This window comes from Gracilinanus agilis, chromosome 6 (genome assembly GCF_016433145.1).
Source record: "Gracilinanus agilis isolate LMUSP501 chromosome 6, AgileGrace, whole genome shotgun sequence".
Classification (NCBI taxonomy): Eukaryota; Metazoa; Chordata; class Mammalia; order Didelphimorphia; family Didelphidae; genus Gracilinanus; species Gracilinanus agilis.
The window spans coordinates 18,487,945-18,505,778 of NC_058135.1; the positions used below are offsets into that span (position 1 = coordinate 18,487,945).

Here is a 17,834-nt window from a genome sequence, read left to right on the forward strand (position 1 = left end):
AGCAGGTCATACAGGGAATGTCCACACACAGCAGTCCACTCAGTAGTGCAGGGATCACCAAACTCTTCCAAGGGGCTTGGAAGCTTCCCGAAAGGCAGGTGCAAAGCCCCCAACAAGCATGCACTTCTTTAGTTGCTAAGCATGGGGGCTGCTAAATTTCTTTTAGTCTAACCCAGGCCTCCAAAGTCAAAATTTTGGGGAAACTAAAAATCCCCAAAAGATGAACCCACCATTTTAGGTTGTTGCGGTCACCTGAATTAACGGCATTTTTCTTTATGTTCAAAGAAGGCAGTGTGGAGGAGATACCTCGTGGACAGTCAGTTGAGAAAACGGAGAGCAGCCTGTCTCAGCCAGGTGGAGAGTACTCTGCACACAGCGACAGAATCTCTGAACAGAGCAGTGGCTCTCCTGCAGTGGCCCTCTTTTCAAGTCAGGTAATCCTTGTAATGCTCCAACAGAATAGGGGCTTTAGTCAGTCAGGAGCAGAGGACAGGAAGCAGGAGCTTCTATACTCCAGAGTATGACGTCCTCTTCAGATGAAGCCATCATAGTCATAAAATCCATCCTTAAAAAGTAATGGGAGGGCAGCTGGGTAGCTCAGTGGAGTGAGTCAGGCCTAGAGACAGGAGGTCCTAGGTTCAAACCCGGCCTCAGCCACTTCCCAGCTGTGTGACCCTGGGCAAGTCACTTGACCCCCATTGCCCACCCTTACCACTCTTCTACCTATGAGACAATACACCGAAGTTAAGGGTTTAAAAAAAAAAAAAGTAATGGGCAAGTGATTGCGGAGAATTCATGCTGACTCTGCATCTCATACAGAGAACATTACCCGATTAGTCTTTGAAGATTATCTGGTTATAAACAGAATGCTACCAGCAGTGGGAGCTGGGCAGTTTGGTTGCACACGGGAAACTTCCTTGTTTCCAAGAGATTTAACCCCATGAGTGGCCATCCCCCTAAATACTAGCCCAAGGTATTCCCCTAATTAGCTGATTATGATAGTGAGGCTTATGGAACACAGAATCCTGGCCACTGAATGTTGGAATGTGAGCTGGGCTGTTGATATCTTGTCTCTAGAGGCTTTCCCTGAATTCCCTGAATGGAAGATATCCCTGCTGCTTAACCAGGCTGGCTCTTTCTGAGGTCGATTTTCTCCCAAAGCCTTTTGGGGTTCAGTGGACCTTGTTCTTCCTAGGAGACAGTGTCTCAACTGTACACTGGTCATGATAGCAGGTTGCTGATCACACTGGGCTTTGCAGGGCCCAGCTTCCCTGTGACTCTGGAATCCTAGGCTTTTATTCTTTAGTGAGTAGCTACAGGTATTGGGCTTAGTTTCCTTTCCAACTTCAGCCACTTCCAGGTGTCAAACTCTCCTTGGCTGCAGTATGTCCTGGCTCTTCTAGTTCTAACACAAAACCCTTAGATTCTAACATTCTTTGGTGCTCAAAGTCCCTTTTCTCAGTAAGTCACTCTATGCTGCCTTAAGGTCATTCATTCAATCATGTTCACTATCCATCTTCCTTCAGGAGTCTTACATAGGTGGGAGGGGCTAGAGAACTAGCCTGTCCTCTTGTGCCTTTAAGAGACTGCCATCTCCCAGCTTTTGGTAGGATTGGAATGTCTGCTTTCCATCTTAATCATTTCCTTTTATTTTTAAGTGTCTTACAAACTTTAGGCTCGGAAATCCTGTTTCAAAGTTCTTACTAAAATCTCTCTGTAAAATAAGAAGTCAGGGTAATGTCCTTTTTTGGAAAGGTATTTTACTTTGGTTTCTTGGATGTGGGAAGGAGTTGGACCACTAAAGGGCACCTGTAGTTGACTGATGGACTTCAGTCTTACTGGTTATTTTGTTTGTGCTCAGGAGTCAGAACAAGAACCATGGGAAGAGCATCCATCCCCCAGTGTGGGCACCGAACTCTCCTCCTCTTCAAGAAGACCCTCAAGTGAAACAGGTACCCGTCCCCTGATACTTACCTGAATGGGAATCTTTGGCACATGATTGATATGGGTCATTGCTGAGAAGGAGCTTTTGGTGGCTAGATCTCAGAATTCTTTTCACTTTTCTTGTAATGTATAACTTTTTCATATGATGCCAGTTTCATATAACACATGCCAGTATGCTTGACATTTATATATTCTAATTCCTTTCAGTTTGCCACTACCATTGCATTTTACTGTGGGACATCCCCAAATTGGTTCCCAGCACATTTAACATCTCATTTAATAGGAGTATTTTTGGATTCAGAAAGGAAAAAGCTGGAAATGCTGAGACTAGGTCAGATGCAAAGTGTCTACATATAGGTTTCCTCTTGATAGTGCAGGGAGCACCAGCCTCTTCTGATATCACCCATCAAAGGCTAACCTCCAGACTGATGTGCCCTTATTTAGATGCCAGGCACATGGGCTACCTTAGGACTGAGGAATGACGTGTGTGAAATGTATCCATAATTCAAAAGCAGCCAGACATCAAGGTGGAATTTTAAAATTTCATCATTCATTAGTGGTGTCTACTGTTTTGCCTAAACAAGTGGTCAGGTGGTCGTGTCACCATGTCCCTTTGAATACCTCTCAGGTCAATGTAAGTATTACTGGCTCAGGAGGTTTCCTGAGAGACTGGCTGGAAATGCTTTCCATTGTCTTGGGTGCCAAAGTGATGGTTTTTCTCTCTGTTGATGTCTCAGGTCATGCCAGCTGCTTTATCAATCCTTTCCAAATCATTGTGGCCAAAGATCTGTCTGGGACAGGACCTTATCTCATTTGAGGGAGTTGGGCACAAAAGCCAAGATTCCAATTGAGCCAAGAAAATAGCTATTGAATGCTCAGGAGATGAAATGATCTCAGTATTGGAAATGGCTTTTCTGTTGACATTGATGAAAGCAACTTTCCCCTTGCCGCTTCTAGTCTGAGACCTTCTGGACCTAGTGGAAGGGCCTGGTGTGGGGAGTCACCAAGGAAGAGATTGTTTAGGGTAGGATATCGTAAGGACTTATGTGTTGTCTTGGAAAATCTTGGATTAGCCTAAGAATTCTTTTGGTTGTGTCCTGGAAATCTGGTAACATGATGAAGCCTCTGGACCCCTTCTCTTGAGTCATGTTAGGAAAAGCAAACCGAATTGTCTTGAAATACATTTATCAGGATATTGAACAAAACCTGGTCCCCAGATCTTGGATCAAGAACTTAAGTAAGGTTTTGGGACACCACAAGATAGAGGTGGATGGGGTTTATTTAGATGGCCTTATCCAAATAGGAGGAATCTTCCAAAACATCTGAACATTGCCTAATTGCCTTGGCTTAGTCATTTTTCAAAACCATTATGCAAATGGTTTTGTCTGAATGTGTCTTGCAGATTGATATTTTTCCATGGCACCAGCCAGTTTTTGTTAATGGAATTGCAAAGTGTTTCATCTTTATTTGTGACAAATAGGTCAAAAACCCTACAAAACTCCATTAGGCAGAATGGTAAATGGTGTCCAGGTATTTCCAGTACAGTACTCTCTTAAGTGATAGTCTTCTATTCTTTTTAGCAACCAGAGTTTTATGTCCTTGATGTGCTGCTACTGGGATGGCTTCCTAAAGCTCTCCCAGCTCATCTCTCCAGGAGGAAGTGGGCAGCAGCATTGGTTCATTTCAGATATGGGGTATTGACTTCTTATCCAGACTAATTAGATATATCCTCATTGTTTTGACCACCTAACATGCTTGGTGAAGAGCTCAGGCCAGGGGGAGGAAGGTGTTGTCTTGGCCTCCTTTCCACTGTTCACAGGGGACTGGTGTTCTGCCATCATTTTAAACCATCTGACCTTTTGTGGGGGCCAGTAATCTCACAGACAAAGTACTATTCCTTCTCCCTGCTATCTTTAAAATCTGTCATCCACTCTGCCTGTGCCATGGGTTATATGTTACCAGTCAGCTGGTGGTGCCAACTAGCAAAGAAATGATCAGAAAAGCATCTTTTTTTTAAAAAGAAAATGAGACAAGCTCTAACATGCTATTTTCTTTAGTTTTTATTATGTGAAACACTTCCATATTAGTCATTATTATAAGAGCACACTCAAACAAAAATAAACACCCCAAATGAAACCATAAATACTCTGATGTGAAAGATAGTCTGCTTTGATCTGCATCCATCCAACTCCAGCAGTTCTTTCTCTGCAGGTGGATAGCATTCTTTGTCAGAAGTCCCTCAGGATTGTTCCAGATCTGTTCCATTGCTGAGAGTGGCCAAGTTTTCACAGTTGATCATCATCCAGTATTGCTGTTATTGTGTACAGTGTCCTTCCTGTATTGTTCTGCATCAGTTCATCTTATGTGTTCCTTCTGCATTTCAGCATGGAGTGTTTTATCTTAGCCTCTTCACTGGTGGTCAGCCTGGCTCTTTTTCATAGAACTTGCCTATGTTGGTTTCTGGGCTGAAGAACTTCAATCTAAAAGCTGCTTTTCCAGGAAATGTTTGGGATCGGAGAGTAGTTACTTACTTTTAGACAGAAAAAGTTGCTTTCCCAGAAATCAGCTTGAGCTTTGATGTCAAACATTCAGGATTCTAAAGAAGAAGGGAAAAGAAATTGAATAAGTGATGATTGAGAATGACCGAGGTCTTGAAGGGATAATGTGAGAGATGACTGTGGTTTCATCTAGAAAGGTTCTGGCTAGGTCAGCTATTTTTTCTTTTTGATCACTGTTTGCATGTCACTTAAATTTCTTAGTCCCCAGGTCAATACCGCAAAGGTTTTGGCAACAGTAAAAGATTAGTAGAAATGGATTCACCTTTCCCAAGTCATTGGCAATTGCTTTGAATTAACTCTAATTTTCTTTTTGTTCAAAGACGAGGATGTGGACAAGTTGCCTTATGAACAATCGGGAAACCTTGAGAAATCAGAGAGTGAGAGCAGCATCTCTCATTCGGTTGGCGAATGCTCAGTACGCAGTGACGTAGCCTCTGTACAAAGCAGTGGCCATCCCTCTGTGATCACGACCCCTTCAAGTCCGGTAATCCCTGTTCTGTCCAAGTAAATTAGACTGTTAAACCAGGGAGAGGCAGGGATAAAGGGATAAGCAACAGCTGCTCCTAGACCAGTGGCTCCTTCAATTTCAGGCTGAGAACAATCTGTTTTTTTTTATTTTTCCAATTAGGGTTTCAGATAATGGGGTTTCCTCTCCTGATCTGTGGATTTTATTTCATGCATACTACTATAGTTTTGAGAAAAGGTCCATATGGTCTTCACCAGACTGAATTGAGTTGCCACACTGATGGACCTAACTATCCATGAAAGGAGCTAAAGAACAAGGAGGTTATGGGGAAGAAGGTACCTGCCCAGGACATGGCAGCCAAATTGGGATCCTCACACAAAGCCAGGAGGGAGGTGAAAGAAGCCTGATTGGCCAGGGCTTTTCCAAGCCACAGTGGGATCCAGGACACAGAAGAAGCTTGGAAATTTTGTTCTAAATTTGAAGGTTGGGTTTCCCCTACAGTGAAGCAGTGGCCAGTGGTGGGGATGAGTAGAGGGGCAACGACATTGGGGTATAAAATGGATGTTAAATACACTTGAAACAAAGAATCTTCTCTGGAGCAGTTATAGTCTTGAGTATAGGGGTCTCATCGAGGTTAAAAATGTTTTTAATGAGGGTTGACTGCAATTTTTGTTAAGCTATTGATCCACAACGCCAAGGCAACAGACATTTCATGAATCCCCTAATGAATTTTGGACACTGCTTAGGTCTTGGGAGAGATGCTGAATGATTCTTGTCTCAGATTTCTAATTCATCCCATTTTTGAAACTGCTGGAGGCCTTTCTTCTTTCTCTTTGAAGGGAGCAGAGTTTTCAGCATTTGTTGTCTCTTCAGCTACCTACCTAACTAGTATAGGGGAACCTTGATGATATATTTTCTATGACATTAAGCAAGGAGGGCGTCATGGACATGAAAAACACCTTCAGGGTCCCCTCCTTCAATTTATTCATTTCCCAGAAATCCCCAGGAATAAAAGCATTGCATTAAGGGCCCTCATTCATCTCTCACTGTTAAGAGGTATTTATTTTCATCTGCTGAACCAGAATCTGGTCCTCTGCTGCTTGTTCTATGTTTTGGTGGCCAAGCAAAGCAAATGAGATCCTTTCACCAGATGGCCTTTTGTCTATGTGAGGACTTTTCAGTCTCTTTGATATGTTCCTCTCTAGGCTCCTACCAAACTTTCCTTGGTCCTTTTACCTGTCCTGTAATGAAGGAGAGGACCCTCCTCATCCTGGTCACACTTGACAGGTTGGATTTTGGCCAGTTGCTCTTCCCTTTCAAATGGCCTCCCTAGACGTTGATGCAAGAGCCCCAGTGGCAGCTGACCACAACAGAGGATGATGGGATTACCCTCAGCTCTCTTTGGAGAGCTCCCATTAGTCTGAACATAAAATCAGTCTCATTGGTTTAACCCCCAGGAGAAAGGTTGCCCTCTGAGGATGCAGGCAGATAAGCATCCTCTGCTGTGCAGCTCATATGGAATTTTCTGCACTCTGAGGACCTGAGTGACTTGCCTTAGGCCCCCACTTCAGAATGTGTCCCTCCCTACTCTGCCAGCCAGACCCACTAAACACAGCCCAGAAACAGAATGAGGATCTCTATGGTTTGACATTCCTATAAGAATACTAGCAAGCAGCATTTGTGTAGCATGACTGGATCTCCTGGGGTCCTTGCTGGTACATCCAGCAGAAGCAGAGACTTCTCCGATTGTTTGGCGGCATCAGAGGCCTGAAACACAGGAAGGTCCTTGTCTTGTCCCCTTCTCATAGTTCAGATAAGGGGGTTTTGTGATTGTTGCTAGTGTATCTGGGGTCTCCTTGTGACAAAACAGAAACAGGTATCCCCAAGAGATCTTGGGGAAGAACCTCACCTGGTCTGGCGGCCCTGCTGTATACAAGCAGATTATTCTCAACCCTGGGACCTGGCTGTGCCCCAGATGAGAGGAGAGGATTTCAGGGATAAACTTGTTCTTTGTAACTACAGCAAATCATCCAACTTGGGACTTGAAAGGCCTTACAATGCCATCTTTCACAGTCTGTAAAGAGACTGCAGAGCCTAGGAGCTCCCAGCATGGCCTGGCTGGAGCAGACCCATCCCAGCTTGGGGTGAGGCTAAGGGCAGACCTCTTCTGGCCACCCTGCTCTCTGAAAGTTGCTTCCTTTTGTTATGAGGGTTTTCTAACCCTTATTGATTGTTGGTATGGTACAGTAATACGAACACATTTGTCCTGTGTGGACAGGCTGTTGGTGTGACCATTTGAGAAAAATGGCTTCTCAGAACAGCCTAAGAATTCTGGCTCAGCTAGTTGCATAAAATATATATATTTTTAGTATAGGTAAAAAAACTAACGAAAGGGACAGTAAAAAGAAAAAAATTCTTATATAAGTTCCTAAGCTAATAATTCTTACTCTAACTACCCAAAATCTGATCTGCAAAAATCATCTTCTTTCCCTTCACAATCTCTCAGAGCAGCTCCTCTAGGACCTCCTTTCAAAACAAAGTCAGCCCAAAGAGTGAAAGTCAGTTGGGTAACTCTCAAAGCACTCTGGGAAAATTCTCTTACCCATAAATCCATCTGAGATTCCATTCAGATTTTAAAGAAACCTAACTTATAACTCTTATGCATCCATCAATAACTTATGCTACTAAACTCTATTTCCTAATGAACTCTTTAATAAATAATTCTCTACACTTTGGAACTGAACCTCAAATGAGAGGCTGGCTAATCTTGCTTCTACTCCAGCAAGTCTTTCTAGTTAGCGAAAATCCATGAAGCAGTTGCCTGCCCCTAGAGCATCAGGTTCCAAGAGAGGACTTCACTACAAGGAGCCTTGGGTCAAGAGCCCTTTTCTAAAGGACTTGCATCTTTGTTGACCTTTGCTTCCATCTCCTTTCTTTTCATTCTCCCTGGGCTAATCCTGCAAGAAGTTTAGAAAACAAATAACATATAACTTTCTTTGCTATACTTCAGAAGTTATCCCAGATTTTTTTCCCTTCAAATTCTTACTATAACTTTTTTCATGTGATTTTTGGCTTTGAAGGAGGGGAAGGGGGACAATTTTTTCCTTGAGACTTGGAGCCCTGGGTTCAAATGTGGCCTAAAGACATCTATCTACCTGAGTGACCCTAGGCAAGTTCCTTAACCCTAGGTATACCTTACCTTCTTCCTATGAAGCGATTCTTAGTATCACAGACCGTAAGGGTTAAAATGTCATCAGGGTTGTGTGTGTGTAATATGTAAAGTGTTCTGGGCTCCAGGCCATCTCTTGATGGCTCATCTGTGAGCAGGAGCCAATCCCTCGGAGACTCCTTGGTCTTCTCCATCATGGTTGCTCACCCTTACTTACTGGAGGACTCGGGATCAGGCCAGGAGGCATCTGCCTCGTTGAGGGGCTGGGATTTAAGGAGCCACCCATGAGGGCAGCCTGGCGGAGCCCAGGACGGTGGGAGCAGCTGTGTCTCACCTGGGCCTCTCCCCCCCACTGGCAGCAGCTCTGAGGGGGCTGAGGGCGATGGCCTCCCTTGGCGCCAAATAACAATAGCTGTTGAGCTGGGCATCTTGTAATCACTCCATCGGGAATCAGATCAGGCCAATGGAGGTAGAGGGGGCAGTGTCCCTGGGGCACTGGGTTACAGAGGTAAGAGATGAACACCCTCTGGGGGGGGGAAGGTGACTTGCAGAGGCGCAGAGATGGAAACAGGAGCTTGGCCAGACCCACCAGGACCAGTTTGGTTCTAGCCTGTAGGCCCTGGAGAGGCAGGGATGGTTTCTGAACCTAGAGCCGGGGAACTTGATAAGATGGCTTCTGGCTAGGCTGGGGCTTCCAGGGCTCACTTCCTTTTTTCCCTTTTTAGGACAACTCAGCTGATGCTATTTCAGACCAGTTCAGTGTGGAGTATGAAGTAGAGTCTATGGAATCTGAGGATTACAGCCCCAATGAAGAAGGGGAGGAGCTGGGCCCAGCCTTGGCCCTGCAGGTGAGCACTTGCGCCTTCTGATTTGGGATGGTCCAGGGCAAGAGCATTGTGGGAAATGGAATCTGTAGTTGTCACTCCCCCTGGAAGGTGGTGTGAGCCTTGGCAGAGGTGCCCTTGGGTGGATGGCCTTTTAGTACAGACTCCTGGGAGGCAGACTGGTCATTAGTGACATGACCTCCCTCTTCAAAGATAAGAGGCAGCCGTTTGCTTTGTGTCCAGTTCTTTGCCACCCCAGAAGGGCTGCCCAGAATATTGTATGCTTGTGGCAGACATCACACCACCCATGTACTTTCTTCCAGTTAACCTGGCTTACAGGATGACCTCCACACCTTTCCCTTGATGTTTCTGAGTTTCACCATCTTCTCCCTCTTTTCTTTCTTGATTTCTTACCCATCCTTTAAAGCCCAGAGCAGACAGATGCTCTTTCTCCTCCAGGAAGCCTTTCTTGATTTTTTTCCCCCCTCGTAATAGTTTCCATGAACGCTTCAGTTTTACGTGTTGCCAGGAGGCCTGGTGTGCTCCTTTGTGGTCTCAGCATGGGCACACCAAACACAGGAGGGCAGAGATGGCAGTGACTTCCCTCTAAGCATCCCAGGATGTAGCACGCTGTGTGCAGGAGCTCTGCAGCCAGACTTAAACGGTATAAAATGTAGCTGTAGCTACTGGCCGTACGAGGGCTGGAGACACACCATCACACCGTAAGGGTGCATCCCCACAAGAGGCAGAGCCCATGCCTGGAGGATGACTGACCGGATGTGGTGGCCAGGGCCAGGGAAATGGAGAAGGCTGTGGTGCTCACTCGGGGACTTGGCCCATGAGCCCAGATGTAAAGGAGCTACAAAGTTGGCAGCAGGAGCACAAGTCATTATTAGAGGCTTTGTTTCAAAGGACGGGTTGGGAGCACATGATGCGCTGGTTGTAGGCCCTATTGGCTGAAATGGGAAAGTTGAGAGGGGAACCGGTTTGTGCCGGCCTCTCCCACCCAGCCCACCGCCAAACAAGCACTCCAAGCAAACTCGATCAAAATTTTGAATGAGGGAGCTCCAATGAGGTCCTCTTCCAAAGCCTCCCTGCAGGGCACAGGACACACAGAGCCAGTGGAATGGGACTTAGGCTCTGGCAAGCCCCCTTAGCCCAAGAGAGAGGCTGGCTGGTGGCCCTCCGTGACTTGGCTTTAATTTTATAAAAAGGTGTATGGCTACTAATAGATTGTGTCTGCCACTCTGGGTGCCAGTGCCCCGAATCCCCAACTATGGGACAGGGCAGCCAGGAAATGGAGTGAAGAAGGATTCTTCCCTCCCTCCACATTTTTCTACTGCTAACAGCTGGCATTTTGATTCCAGAGTAGAATTCTCTCCACAGGGAAGCAAGAATACCATTCATGATGTGAGCTTTCCAGAGAAGCCCTTAGCTGTTGAATGTTGGATAGATTTTTCCTCCCTTTTTCTTTTAAATCCTTACCTTCTGTCTTAGTAGTACAGAGGGGCAAAGGCTAGGCATTGGGGATTGCGTGACTTGCCCAGGGTCACTCAGCTAGGAAATGATGAGGCTAAATTTGAACCCAAGTCCTCCCAGCTCCTGGCCTGGCTGCCCCATGTTGGGTAGATTTTTCAAGTAAGGCCCAGTGGACCCCAGACCAGTAAGTCAGTCTTTGGCCTAGGGTGAATGCCTTGGTGCGCCTAACCTGTCTTAACTAGTTCCTCATTTTTTTGCAGGGCTCTCAGAAGCTTGCTGTGCAGGAGAAGGGGACGCCTCCCCTGCTGCCACAACCCAGCACTGCCCATGATCCCACAGGTGATGTGCCTAGGCCGTGGAGGTAGCTCTGACATTTCAGGCAGGCAATAGCCATGGGGTGATAAAGGCAGTCTGCCCTAGGAATGGAGCTGCTTCTGCAGCTTGGCATCCTGACCCAACCTCCCTTCTCACAATATAACAAAATCTGTTCCCAGATCCAGTGAGCTTCTTCCCTAACACAGTCTGGTAATGAAGTGGGCACCTTTTGGGGTCATAATTCTTGCCACTAAAGCCCTGGGCTTAAGAGAAGGAGGCGGTGGGTGAGCAAGCCCCCTCTGACATCCCCTGGAACAGGCGGTCCTCCTTTACTCCAGTCAGCTTAGCTGCCTTTTCTCTCATTCCAGGTGGAAAACCAGTGCAGGGGAGCTATTCTCAACCCCCCCAGGTCAGGGAGAGTAATCCCCGAGCTGTCAGTGCAATGTCCAACTATTGGAGCGGCCTGGGAGATTCTCACTCTTCTTCTTGGCGAGCCCCCTCAAGCAGTCTGAGCATCACAGAGCCCTGTATCATCTGTCTGAGCCACCCCAAGAACGGCTGCATAGTGCATGGCATCACAGGGCATCTTGTGACCTGCTACACGTGTGCCAGGAGGCTACAGCGCCGAGACAAGCCCTGCCCGGTGTGTCGCCAGCCCATCCATCTGACGGTGCTTGTTTACCTGTCTTAGGTATACCCACCCCACACCTAGGGGCAGTCATCTTGGGTGCAGACACTCTGCTAGGCACCTTTCCCCCCAAAACAAAGTCCTTTAGATAATTTACTTATTTGGAGAGAATTTTCCTTTTCCTTAAGAGAGAATTTCTGGCTGCTGTGTTTGTACCTGGTTTTTACCTGGCACACATTTTTGGGGTAGCATTATGTAGTAGATGGAATTCCCCGGGTTCAAATCCAGCCTCTGACGTGCATTCTCTTAATACTAGGCAGGATTCCGAGTTCTTTAGGCAGCTCCCAAACCCATCTCACTGGGCTGTTGGTGTGGATTGTGGATCAGTTATCCTAGTTCTCTTGTTAATGATTGCTGCCTCTCCTAATATGGGAAGGCCCGATTTTGGTGGTGGTGGTGGTGGGGGGATTGGGTTGGGGGGAGAGAGGCGCCAGAATCGTGCTGTAACTACTACAGATAATAAACGTCCTTAGCAGTTCATGAGACTTCCTGCTTTTGTGTACTTTGCTGGGAATCTTGGGACTAATGTTGCTCAAAGCATCCTGTGTTCTTGGCACAGGAAAACCTGACGCCTTATGGTGTTGCCCCAACACCTCTGGTATGGAGCAGACAAATGGGTCTCCAGCTTTAGATCAATAGCCCAAAAGGGTGGCTTCCTCGAATGGGGAGGCTTTCAAAATGACCTCCCTCCAGCCTCCAAGCCTTGGGGAAGGTGGCATTCGCCCTTGGAGGTCCGGCCGGCTAGTGTGTATTAGTCGGGGAGCAGCCCACCCTGTCTGAGGAGTTGTCATCCCCCTCATCACCAGCATGTTGACCTAACGAGCTCAGGTGCAGAGCAGCAGGGAGCAAAAACATCCATTCCTGGAGGATGGGGTGCAGCCTGTGCCAGTGTCCCAAGCCCTGCGGGAATCCTGCCATGGCAGGGTTTGGGGGGACAGTTGAGGGAAGGCCCCAGAGGAGTGAGGAAGGGGCTCCTCATCCCGTCACCCTCTTTCTCCCCTCTGCGTGGCCATCATCTAACCCCACCCGCAGCACCGGGGAGCCCAGCTGCTTCTCCCTGTCAGGAAGGCTTCCCATCCTGCAGCCAAGAGGGGCCTCCAGACCTGCTGGTGAAACAGCAAGTGGAAATCTTGTTCACTTGTGGGCACTGACTACTTTTATTTTTGTTGCAACTGGTTGGTTTTTCTTAACTCTTACAGAAGAGCAAGGAAGGGCTAGGCAAACGGGGTTAAGGGACTTGCTCAGGGTCACAGCCAGGAAGTGCCTGAGACCACATTTGAACCCGGGACCTTCTGTCTTCTAGGGCATTGGACCAACTCACTTCCCCCATGGCTGACTGAACGCCAAGCCCTTTATCTCCCCTACTATGCCATCTTCCCCCTTCATATCTGCTGTTTCCTTTGGGCACCTTTCAAATGAGAGGAGAGACTAAGGTGCCTCTCCAACTGCAGCACCTCCATTACTTCAACAACCAGCTCAGGACACACTTCTGAGGCCCTTGGGGCCAGGAGAACCTGGAGCGAGGTGGTTGTCCTCTGCCTCTTGGCAGCCCATCCTGAAATGTCCTGGGGCAGAACACAGCGCGGCTGAGGGATAGACCCCCCCCCCAGGGCCCCGCCCACATCCCCTACTGCGCAAGGAAGGTTCTTGTTCCCTTTCACGTTCTGGCCGCCCTGCAGCCGCCACTAAGAGCTCCAAAGTCTGGATGCTTTCTAAGCTCCAACATCTCTCCCAGAAGACTCCAGCTGTGGCTTTCAGAGGGGGCGGTTAAAAAGGTCCTTCCTGCTTCTTACCCGTCCCCTTTCCCGCCTGAGGCCGGGGCCCCAGACGCCGCCATCCTATGGGCTGCAGCCCCTGCAGCCTTCCTGCTCAGCGGTCTCAATACCCGCCTAGCCCTGCCCTTCTTATTCCACTCTTGGTAGATGCTGTCTGGATGGTTTCACCCCCCGGGAAGGAGATGCCCCTCCGCAAATAAGCCGTTACCCAAGCCTTAGTTGGCACCCCCTTCTAGGCTTCCTTCCCCCCTCCCGCTGGAAGAGCTTCTCCCCATGCCGGCCTTTCCGTAGGGGACGCAGCCAGGGGCCGGGATACCTCTATTCTCCCCTCGGACTCCACAGGACCAGGTTGGGGGAGATGGGGCAGTCTGGTACCCTCCCTGTGGCCCCTCCCTCTCCTTCCCGGCTCAGCCCCTAATAAATCGGAAGCTCCTCGAGGCTAGGCCCCGCCTTTCTTTGACGGGGTAGATGTGGGCCCAAGTGGCAGTGTCCCTGGAGAGAGAAAGGAAGAAGGGGTCGGGAAGGAGGGGCATTCCCGAGGTGCCTGGCCCTGCGCTCTTCTGGTCCCGTAATAAGATCTGCAGCTCACTGATAACGAGTCTGTGGGCAGGTTTGGGGTGTTTGCAAACACTTCCTCAGGATTCTCTGCCTAATCCGGATAATTTGGAAGCACCTCCTAACATCCTGCCCTATCGGAGGCAGCTCTTCGGCTCGCGCCCTCTAACCTCCACACCCCCGGGTCCCTCCAGCTGCCATCCTTCGGGTGGGTGGTGCGGCCTGTCTCCTACCGCCCTGCAGTGATTTGCTCCCGATCCCGCGGGCTCCGCCGCCCCACCCCTAATTCCGGGCTGCTAGAGTATGGGAGTGATTAAGTGGCCCTTCAGCCTCCCTCCCCCCAGCCCGGACCAACGAGGACGGGTGCCCAGGCCCAGAGGCCCTCCCACGTGCCCCCCCCCCGGGGATGCCCAGCGCTTAAGATCAGGGGCTCGCGAGGCGGGTGTAGGGGGTTAGCACGATGAGCACGGCGGGACCCTACTTCGGAGGCGCCCCGGGATCCAGGCTTTGCTTCCTACCGTTCCCGCCTACGCCACTGGCTACATTGTAGCGGCCTCCCGATGCCAGCCCCTGCGGATACACGACGACGTTCCAACGTTCCCGCCATGCATACGCATCTGGGGGCAGATACATTCCATTCCCCTCCCCCAGCCCCCAGGCCACCCGCAGCAGCCCCCACCTAGCCCTGCCCTCCGCGTGGCTCCATGGGGCACCTCCTGGAGGCTGGGGCGGGGCTACGTGAGGGGGCAGGCTTCCTGGGAGGCTGGGTCGCGGGGGCGGGCTTTAGCACCCTCGAACTCTACGGGCTGGGGCTGGAGGGGCTTAGCCCACCCTCCAGGCTACCCTCTTGTCCCTGAGCCCTTTGACCATTGGCCGCGACTTCCAATGGCTGCTGGTGAACGTTCTGGCCCAGTCCCATCTGCATTTCAGAAAGGGTAAGTAGAGGCAGAGGGAGCATGCGCTTCGGAGGGAAATGCCCCGCGGCTCCGTGGGCCCCTAGTCTCCTTTGATCCATCTTGGATCACATTAACGGGGAGTGCGAGAGGCCTGGGGCCACTTGGAGAAGAGTCTCTAAAGGGAAAGGCCCTGAAGCCCGTGGGGTTCCTGGGAGCTGCCCTCCAGCTGGGGAAGTTCTTCCGGAAATAAGGAGAAAGGGGCATTGCTGAGCCTCGAGGCCTTCTCCCCAGGGAAAGGATGCTAAGGGCTAACACAAAGCCAGGATCCATGGGCACCCAGGGCAGCACACCGGAGCCCAAGATGGCCCTTGGCTCTTGGGGATCCTAGCCTTGGGCTGAAAAAGGGAGCCTTTGAGGGGTGAGGTCCCCCCAAGAAACTGGCTAGTCAGCCAAGGTTTCGGGATCTCTTGTCTCAGATAGAGTAGCCCGGAAGTCCCCAACCAATGGGCATCAAGGGCCTGTTTCTTTGGTCAGGATGCCCAAGGGCAGAGAGAATGGCCGCCTTGGCGCCTCTCTCAGCACTGCCCTAGCTGGGGAGGATGATGTTGCATGAATAACAATTGGTTCTGACCTTCTGAAGCTGCTTCAGCGGAGGCTATCCGAAGGGCTGCCCCTTAGAGGCCAAAATTGGCCTTGTCCTGCTCAGCCCCGAGGTAGGGCAGTGCTGAGCATCCCAGGGAGGTGAGGGTGGTCCCCGGGGTCCCTCCCGCTCTCGTAGACCCTTCCTTGGCCGTTCTCCCCCCCCCAGGTGACCAGCCAAGGGCTGAGTCCCAATGCTGTACAAATTGGTGGTGATGGGCAGCTGTAAAGTGGGCAAGAGCGCCCTGACCATCCAGCTGGCAAGAACCGCTTTGTCCCAGACGATGACCCCACCATCGAAGACTCCTACTACACCCAGCCGGTGGTGGACGGGGAGCCCTGCCAGCTGGACATCCCGGACACCACGGGCAACAAGGAGTGCCAGTCCCAGCGCCAGGAGTTCATGCGCCGCGGGCAGGGCTTCCTCTGTGTCTCTGCCAGGGACGACATCAAGTCCTTTGTGGACGTGAACATCTTCCGGGACCAACCAGCTGCGCAGGATCAGACACCGACCGCGTTCCCCTGGACCTGGTGGCCCACAAGACCGACAAGGCCTGCTGGGCCGGGAGCTGGGCCGGGGGGCAGCCAGGAGCTTCAGGGCTCCCTTCGTGGAGACCTCAGCCAAGACCCGGCCCAGCGTGGAGCTCGCCTTTGAGGAGCTGGTGCGGGAGATTCGCCGCTTCAGCGTCCAGGAGCTGCAGCGCTGCCGGGACGCCGAGCTGGAGCGGGGCTGAGGGTTCAAGGCTTGCCAGGTCATGTGAGGCAGTGCCCACGCCGGACTCCTCCCCACAGTCTCCCCAGGAGCCCCTGGCTGGGTCTCCTCAGCATTGCTCCACCCAGGCTTTTCAGATTTTTACTTTTCCCTTTGAGACGGGATGACTCCGGGTGACCAGCCCAGAGGAGATGCCCGCCCGGCCTCCTCCCCAGCCTCTGTCTCTTCCCCATCGTCCCGTCCTCCTCAGCAGTCTCCTCTCCCCTCCTGGCTGGGCTGCGAAGGGGCCCTTTTCTTTCTTGGACTTTCCCTTTCCCAGAAAATCATGCCCCCTCACAGAGACCCTGACCCTAGAAGCCAGGGCGGGCACCAGCGATTCTCCTCCTGCCCCTGCCTTGGTGGATTTGCTGTCTGGGGCAGCAGCCCTGGCTGTGGCCTGGAGGACTTTGTCTCAGGTGTTGGCGAGGAGCCCCGCTTGGAAGGGGCCCCCGTTTGGCGCCCCCAACCTCAAGGTGTTGCTCCTATTGAGTTGTGTCTGTGTGGACCCTCATCCTCGACTTCCCCGTCATCCCAAGGACCGTCCCTCGGATGGAGCCGTTTCCTGGGCCAGCAGCCGCCTGCACCTTTCCCTTTAGACCTCGTCAGCAACGGGGGCCTGTTGGCTCCCTCTGAGCCTCCTAGCGGGCTCTCTGGGCCCTCGTGGGGGTGCTGGTAAAAGTGCAGGTGGCCGACCCTCGTGTTTCAGGTGAGAGTGTAAGAATGCCAGAGCTGCCTGCCTGGGGGGGACGAATGCACCTCAAAAGCGCTTCTCTCCTACTCTGATTCAAAGGCCACTGTTTTCCTTGTTCTGAGATGAACCGAAATAAAGGTTATTGGTTTGTTCGTAAGTGTGTGTGTGTTGCTGGTGGTCTCTTGGGGGGCTCTTCTGTTTGGGGTTGGAATAATGGGAGTGCCGTGTAGCCTGGTGGAGAGCAAGCTGGGCTTGGGTATTTTGGCTATGGGCCCGTGGGCCTCAGTGTCCTTAGCCGTAAGATGTAGGGGGTTGGCCGGCTCTAGGATTGACTTCCGTGGGTAGAGTGAAATCCTATGAAGCCCTGGCTCCCAGAACCTCAGTTTCCTCATGTGTGAAATGGGAGTCATGACACCTGATTCCCCAGGCCTTGGTCAGGCTAAGTAAGATGTTACACATCAGCGAAGGAAGCCCTTAGGAGACCTGGAAGCCTGGGAACAGGCCTTACCGAGCCCTTTCTAAATGACTAGGGTCCTAGAGGATCCACTGGAAAACTAGTTGAAATAATGAATAACTTCAGCAAAGATGCAGGATACAAAATAAATCCATACAAATCATTGGCGTTTCTATATAATAGTAACAAAGTTCAGCAACAAGAGAGGGAAATTCCATTTAAAATAACCCTAGACATAAAATACCTGGAAACCTTGTCAAGACAAACCTGAAATTATAGGAATGCAATTATAAAACACTTCACGCAAATAAAGTCAGATCTAAACAACTGAAAAAAGATTAATTGCTCATGGGTAGGCAGAGCTAATATAATTCTACCTGAATTAATTATTCAGTGCCATACCAATCAAATTACCAAATCATTATTTTATAGAACTAGAAAAATATGATGACAAAATTAATGTGGTAAAACAAAAGGTCAAGAATATCAAGGGAACTTAGGAAAGAAAAATGTGAAGGAAGGGGGCCTTGTAGCACCAGATGTCAGACTAATACTAGGCAGTAATCATCGAAACAATCTGGGGCCGGCTAAGAAATGGAAGGCTACACCACTGGAGCAGATCAGATTCAC

At 50.1% G+C, this 17,834-nt stretch overlaps 1 protein-coding gene and 1 pseudogene across 1 annotated transcript in view; both read left to right on the forward strand.

Moving 5' to 3' along the window:
- LOC123251829 (E3 ubiquitin-protein ligase Mdm2-like) overlaps nt 1-11,446 on the forward strand; it is a 30,389-nt gene extending 18,943 nt beyond the window's left edge. The window contains 6 exon segments of the mRNA XM_044681145.1: nt 286-434; nt 1,862-1,952; nt 4,823-4,986; nt 8,863-8,985; nt 10,701-10,779; nt 11,124-11,446. Coding sequence (XP_044537080.1) covers nt 286-434; nt 1,862-1,952; nt 4,823-4,986; nt 8,863-8,985; nt 10,701-10,779; nt 11,124-11,446 — 929 coding nt within the window.
- Nucleotides 11,447-15,502: 4,056 nt separating this feature from the next.
- On the forward strand, nt 15,503-16,069 carry LOC123252165 (annotated as a pseudogene).
- The last annotated feature ends 1,765 nt before the right edge of the window (nt 16,070-17,834 follow it).